At 62.6% G+C, this 6,863-nt stretch overlaps 2 protein-coding genes across 6 annotated transcripts in view; one reads left to right on the top strand and one right to left on the bottom strand.

The window, feature by feature from the left end:
• The first annotated feature begins 1,267 nt into the window (after nucleotides 1-1,267).
• On the top strand, nucleotides 1,268-2,777 carry LOC118881280 (tryptase-like). Its single transcript, XM_036826010.1, has 5 exons — nucleotides 1,268-1,328; nucleotides 1,496-1,667; nucleotides 1,779-2,044; nucleotides 2,197-2,360; nucleotides 2,434-2,777. The coding sequence occupies exons 1-5, from the start codon at nucleotides 1,268-1,270 to the stop codon at nucleotides 2,596-2,598; spliced, it is 828 nt and encodes a 275-aa protein (XP_036681905.1). The 3' UTR covers nucleotides 2,599-2,777.
• Nucleotides 2,778-4,669: 1,892 nt separating this feature from the next.
• The window catches only part of CACNA1H (calcium voltage-gated channel subunit alpha1 H), a 63,685-nt gene continuing 61,491 nt past the window's right edge, over nucleotides 4,670-6,863 (bottom strand). For all 5 annotated transcript variants that reach the window (XM_036826869.1, XM_036826867.1, XM_036826868.1 and 2 more), the window contains one exon: nucleotides 4,670-6,390. In XM_036826869.1, the coding sequence (XP_036682764.1) occupies nucleotides 5,395-6,390 (996 nt within the window). In that variant the 3' untranslated portion in view covers nucleotides 4,670-5,394. The remainder of the gene's footprint in view (nucleotides 6,391-6,863) is intronic.

Raw genomic sequence — 6,863 nt, 5'->3', positions numbered from 1 at the left:
CAAAATTCAACACCCATTTGTGGCGAACAGAAATGCTCAGCAAACTAATCACAACAGTGCGCTCTAGTTAAAATGCGCGGAACTGGAGAAAGCCTGAAATAGACGTACACAAGGCCAGGTGATTTGTGAGAAAGATGACAAGGTAATTCAGTGGGTAAAGGATGGTTTTTTCAAAAATGTGTTAAAACAGCTAGATACCTCGATGGGAAAATCAGAGCCTGGGTCTGACCTAATATCATACACAACTCAGAGACTCAGAGATGTCCACAGCCAGACAGAGCATTGCTCACACCCGAGACAAACTGCAAATCAACACATTTTCTTGATCCCATTAGAGACCCGAGGTCACAGGGCAAACAGCTGACCCAAAATCTGGAGGGGGCAGGGCTGAGCACTTGGTCACTTGGGACGGATTCTGCTATAGCCAGGGACAGGCGGGCCCCAGAGCCAGGTTGGTGTCTGGGCAGGGTGGGGACAGAGCAAGGCTCCCTTAGGGCACAGGAGGAACCACTTGGGTGGCGGTGTCGGGGGAAGCAGGGGTCCAGGAGGCTGTCAGGTGGGGAGGTGGGCTGGAGGCCCCGGGTGACGAGCAGGCCCAGGGGAGAGTAAGGAAGTGGGGTCGATGGATGGACAGGGACAGTGGTGCTGGGTCTGGTGGGGGAGTGTCCAGGGAAGGCTGGTGCTGGCCTCTCCTGTCATCTCCCCTTCACTTCCCTCTGCCTGCCCCTCTGCTGATGGCACTCAGATCACCAGATAACAAGGTTCCACTGATGGCAGAGTTAACTGCTCAGATAACACCCAGAGATGAACGTTGTCCGACTTCACAGAGGAATCGGGTCTGCCATCTGGGGCGGGGGCTGCAGGGCCCCTTCCTGGCCAGAGGGACTCGGGCACTGGGTCTGAGTCATCCACTTCCTCCCCTCTGGATTGGATGACCAGCACCCTTGCCCTGACCCTGTCCTGCTCTGTGAGGATAAAGGGGCAGGGAGAGTGGGCTGGGCAAAAGTAGCTCGACCGGCCAAGGTGAGAACCCCCAGCAGGACCCCAACATCTGGGTGTCACCGTGGAACAGGGTGGCCAAGACTCAGATCCGGAGCACTGAGGCCCCAGAACCCTGGCCTGGACTGACCCCCCGATCACCGGGGGCCCCGACTCCACCTGCACCCCATACCCTGCAGAACCTGCACCCCCAGACCCCCCATCCCACAGAACCCACACCCCACAGACCCCCAGCCAAGCTCCTGCTGCCCTTCCATGCTCCTTCCAGATGCTCCATCTGCTGGTGCTGGCGCTGCCCCTCTTGGTGAGCCTGGTCCATGCGGCCACTGGTGAGTCCTGACCCTGGGCCCGTGCTGTCTCTGTCCCCTCACCCCACCCCCCACAAGCCCAGGGATGGGTGGGTGGGTTCAGAGAAGCCCAGGGTGGTGCTGGCACAGGGAAGGGCTGAGCCCTGCGGCCGGGCTGTGTCGTGTCCTGAAGGCACTTCCTGCCCCAGCCCCAGACCAGGCCCTGCAGCGAGCAGGCATCGTAGGGGGACGGGAGGCCCCTGGGAGCAAGTGGCCCTGGCAGGTGAGCCTGAGATTCAGCACCCAGTACTGGAAACACATCTGCAGGGGCTCCCTGATCCACCCCTGGTGGGTGCTGACTGCGGCCCACTGCGTCGGACCGTGAGTCTCCACAGGGCCTGGCGGGTAAGGGTGGGCCTGGGGCTCCACTCACGCTCCTGGGTGTCCCGGAGGTGGCTCAGCCCCTGAGTAGGTGCCCCTCTCTCTCCCCAGGAAAGTCCAAGACCCCACAGTCCTCAGGGTGCAGCTGCGGGAGCAGCACCTCTATTACCAGGACGAGCTGTTGCCCATCAGCAGGGTCATCCCCCACCCCAACTACTACATAGCTAAGAACGGGGCGGACATCGCCCTGCTGGAGCTTGGGGACCCCGTGAACATCTCCAGCCGCGTCCATCCGGTCACCCTGCCCCCTGCCTCGGAGACCTTTCGCCCGGGGACTCGGTGCTGGGTGACAGGCTGGGGCAACTTGAACAGTGGAGGTGAGTGTCAGGGATCGCTGGAGGGGGACTTGGGCACATCACGGCTCCACCACCTGGGGTTTCCTCTGGGGAACAGGGTCCCAACCGGCCAGCACAGGGCGGTGACCCCACACTCTCCTGATGCAGCATCCTTCCTCTCCTCTCACCCCCAGAACCCCTGCCACCGCCATTTCCCCTGAGGCAGGTGAAGGTCCCCATTGTAGAAAACAGCATCTGTGACATGAAATACCACACTGGCCTGTACACAGGGGACAACATCCCGATCGTCTGGGACGACATGCTGTGTGCCGGGAATAGCAAGAGGGACTCCTGCCAGGTGGGTCTCACATCCCCCTGCAGCCCCTAGACGCTCAGGCCTCACAGCCACCGCTGACCCCTCCCCTCCCCAGGGCGACTCCGGAGGGCCCCTGGTCTGCAAGGTGAATGGCACCTGGCTGCAGGCGGGTGTAGTCAGCTGGGGCGACGGCTGTGCTCAGCCCAACCGGCCAGGCATCTATTCCCGCATCACCCACTACTTGGACTGGATCCACCAGTACGTCCCCGAGGAGCCCTGAGCCTGGTCCCCAGGGTTGCCACCTGGGTCAGCAGAGAAGCCAGCCCCCTCCTGTCCCCACACCGCTGCTTCCTGCTGAGGCGGTGTCCTTCCCCACCTTCCCTGGCCCCCTGCCCTGAGCACCCCCTGCTGACGCCCCTGCCCCAAGCCCAGGGAGCGGGCAGTGGGCACTAATGCTCATTAAAGATCATGGAAAGCAGACGTGGTCGTCGCTGTGTTTCTGGCTGTGGGTGTCGCTGAGGGAGAGGGAAGGGTCCAGGGCCCAGCCAGGCGCAGCCACCCTCTCTGTGGGCCCCCGGCTCCTGAGCAAATGCCTTGTTGTGGGGATGGCCCTCACCCTGCCCCTTGTACCCGGGGCTGACTTCTCTGCACACTGGCTTGTATCTCTTTTTGGTGAGTGGCATCATGCTTTCGGGACAGATAAAGAAACACGGGCCATTTAGATGATTCTCGGAGCACCAGGTACCCAGCAATGGGTTCAAGAGCCGGAGCATCGTCCCCCTCAGCCAGGTCCCTCCATTTCGCTTTTGCAGCCTGTCCCCTCCCCCAGCGCCACCCCACCCATCCCAAGACCAACAACCAGGACTACCCAGCCCAGGGGATGGCCCCCGGGGAGGGCTGCCAGGCAAGCCCAGGCATGCGAGACTGAGGATGGAGACTCCCCGACTCCCTGGCGTCCTGGTCGTCACCCACTCTGCCTCCGGGATGACCTGGAGGGCCTCTATTTGGCCAGGGGCCAGGACTTGACTGCAGGTGGTGTGGTGAACTGGATGAGGGCTGTGCTCCACGTCCTTGTTTCTACACAGAAACTCGTCAACTGTCCCATCCTCCTGCCCTCTAACCCTTGACCTATGACCCCTCTCTAGCAGGGAGATTGCAGGCCAGAGGCTGGGCCTGGGGGAAGAACCACTGCAGCAGCCCTGGGTCTGGGCCAGGTCAGCATATTCTCCCTGTGGGAACTGAGGCCAAGGTCACACGCAGGAGAGTCTGCAGACCCCATCACTCCAGGTCCAGCTGTGCCCTGCCCCCAAGCCCACACCAGGGCCGCCCACTCTGGGAAGCCCTGCAGTTCCCAGAGTCTCCACCAGAGGGAGCCCTGGCACCTCCTGGGAGGGGCTGGGCAGGTGGGGAGTGGGGGAGGGGCTGGGCAGGTGGGGAGTGGGGGAGGGGCTGGGCAGGTGGGCAGTGGGGGAGGGGCTGGCTGCAGCCCTGGGCCCTATGCTGGGAACTCGCTGCCCACCCGGGTCAGTGCAAACAGGCCCCAGCCTCAGCCAGGTAGAGCCCTGGATGGCACCTCCTACCACCTAGACCAGCCCAGAGGCAGCTAAGTGGGTCAGGAGGCCTGCCATCCCAGTGTTGCTGGGCTCCTGCTTTGCTGTGTGGAGAGAAGGGCTTGGACCCTATCCTGAAGCCAGCTCTGCATTGGACACAGCCTGCCATTGTGTTCACAGCCACGGTCTGTGAACTTGTGGAGGATCACAAGTCCTATCCTGACCCAGCCCCCTTCTGTACCTGCTCTCACAGGGAAGGGGTGAGGGGGGGTCTGTGCACTGGGGCTGCGGGCGAGAGGCCAGCAAGGCGTGGGGCAGGTCTAGGGTCAGAGCCTTCAGTTAGGGAGACAGCAGAGAGGGGGGTGGCCCCTGCAACCCCAGGTGACTGCCCAGCTGGGAAGCGCTCCCACGGGGTCCGCCCCCTGCTCCCACAGCACCCGTTCCTGCTATGAGCCCTGGCAGAAACTTGTTCCTAGTTGGATCAGACCCTGTTTCTCCAGTGTGTGAATGATATCACATGGTTCTGGCTGCCAAGATGAGCTCTACTTTTCCAGGGAAGGAGGGCTTTCTATCTGCGATCTGCCCAAGGGGTGGGGGGGGTAGCCTGCAGGAGGCCTTTGTGGAGCTCCATGCCGCTGCTGGTGGTGGAGGCATCACCCAGGTTGGCCCTCACCAAGGCCACGGGCTTGCCACCTACCCACGTGAGGGACCGATTCTGACTGTGGAAATCCAACGCATTTCTTAAATAAGTTAATATTTATTTTGCTCTGCTTTGCCCCCCTCCCCTCCCCTTGGCTTGAGAAGCCGAGTTTTCTGCATCGGATTATTGCAAATGTTTAACCTGAATTTATAAAAGAAACAAAATGAAACAAGGGGGCATCAGCTGAAACTCGGCCCAAGCCCCACGGGCAGTGAGGGTCTTATTGCATGGTCCCCACTCCCTGGTGACCAGCTGTTTCCCAGAGACCGGAGTCAAGGGCATTCTCCGGAATCCTGAGGGGGACAGAACGGTGGGCAGTGGGTATGGAGGGGGGATGAGACAGCAATGAGTGGTGGAGACAAATGGATGAGAACTCAGACTGTGAGCAACATGAAGCGTGACCACGGTGGCCTTGGGGATGAAGCTGGAGGGCACAAATGGCCCTAAGCATGTATAAAAATAAGCGGATGTGAGAATGGGGCTCTGCTAGGTGGCCTCTGCTTTTCTCCTTTTGGTGTTTTCTGGTCCTTGTCCCTTGGACATAGCTCTTGTTACAGGACTGCTGACCAGGCCGCTGGCACGGCCTGGGACCATGGCAGCAAACTCGGAAATCCCAAACTTGAATTGAGGCTTCGGGCTGTGGGCTCCCCCTGCTCCACTTTGCCCAGAATAGCATCTGCCTCCTTCTCCCTGGGCTGACATCCTTCTGGCACCTTTGCCCTCAGTGGGGCCGGACCCAGGGTCCACGTGTAGCCCTGCCTGGGCCACCACCCTGCCGGGTGCACCCCAACCCCAGTGCCAAAGCCTGTGGGCACTGCACCCCGAGCTACACGGGCTTGTCCACACTGTCACCCAGGACTGGGGTGGACCCTTTCTTCGGTGGGCTCTCAGGGACTGTGAGGTGCAGCCCCCGCCCCTCCTCTGGGGGTTCTCCCGAGGCCACTGGAAGCTCCGTCTGCTGGGGTTCGGAAGGTGCCGTGATGCCTGAGGAGGAAGGTCTGGGCTCTGGGGCGACACCATGGCCACCATCCAAGAACAGGTCCCCCCTGGGGCCCCCCACGTCCAGCGGCTCAAAGGCAAAGTTCGGGATGGTCAGGTGTTCCGTGCGGCAGGGGACCTGGACCCGCCGTTCCCCCTTGGCAGCAGTGTCCAACCCTGCACTGTCTGTGGGCTCCAGGGGGTCCCTGTGGGGCACAGCCTCGCAGGACGGGGTTCTCCGCCGCAGGGTGGTGCTACCGCCCTCCGCCGCAGGGGCCCGGGCCGCACCCTCGTCCTCCGCGGGGGGCTCTATGGAGATGCAGGGGGGGCTCATCTTCTTCTTCCTGCGTGCTCCCAGGGCCAGCTCGGCCTCCAGGGCCCGGGTCTTCGCCTCCCCGGCCTCTGGGCGGCTGTCCCCACAGCCCTGCTCCACAGAGGGCCGCCTCTGCTCGTCCGCCCGGCCCGGCTGGTCCAGGAAGCCCTGGGCGTTGACACTGTAGAGCCTGTGCAGGTCTGGCTCACCGCCCACCACCCCGCGGGCAGCAGGTGAGGCCGAGGGGCTGTGGGCAGAGCTGGTGATGTGGCTGACCTCCTCATCAGCCGGGTCTGGGGCCTCAGCCTCCTCTGCGCCCAGGGCCGGTGGCCGGCTGGAGATGTAGTTCTGTCCAAAAGTGTGCTTGCGGATGCGGATGCTGGTGGGCCGCGGAGAACGGGGCGGGGACCTCAAGGAGGGCCCCAGGGGCGCCTGCCTCACAGGGGTCTTCCCACCAGGCTCTCCCCAGCCCGGGCTGCTGTCCCTGGGACCATCGACCTGCCCTTCTAGGGACTCTGTGCAGACTACCTCCTGCAAAGACATGGAGTCATATGAGACCAGCCAGAGACCAGGCAACAGGGACCCCTCCCCCCACCCCAGGCCAGGATGACCTCGTGACCCCCAAGGCTATGGGCCGGGGTGAGATAGGGCTGCGAGACACTGGTGTGGAAGCACTGTCCCCCAGCCCTAGTGTAGGAGGACCCCACCAACGCTGGTCATGATGGGGAGGGGCTGTGAGGAGCAGAGGGCTGGAGCCCAAGCTTCCATGGGCAGAATCTGCCATGGGCCCCTGGAGACCTGATGGGGCACAGAGCCAGGCTGCAACCACTGCCTGACTCCGGCACCACCAGCCCAGCTTGACACCTCAAGGAGGGAGGAAGGGAGAGGGGCCGAAGTCTCAGGTGAGAGTGGTCTGTGGGTACATCCAGGCCCACAGGAAAGGTTGCTGGGGGGGCCTGGGGGAGGGCGAGGCTGCCGCCTGAGGGGACACGGGTCCCCATGGC

This window comes from Balaenoptera musculus, chromosome 15 (genome assembly GCF_009873245.2).
Source record: "Balaenoptera musculus isolate JJ_BM4_2016_0621 chromosome 15, mBalMus1.pri.v3, whole genome shotgun sequence".
Taxonomy (NCBI): domain Eukaryota; kingdom Metazoa; phylum Chordata; class Mammalia; order Artiodactyla; family Balaenopteridae; genus Balaenoptera; species Balaenoptera musculus.
This window is presented reverse-complemented; position numbering and strand designations above follow the sequence as displayed.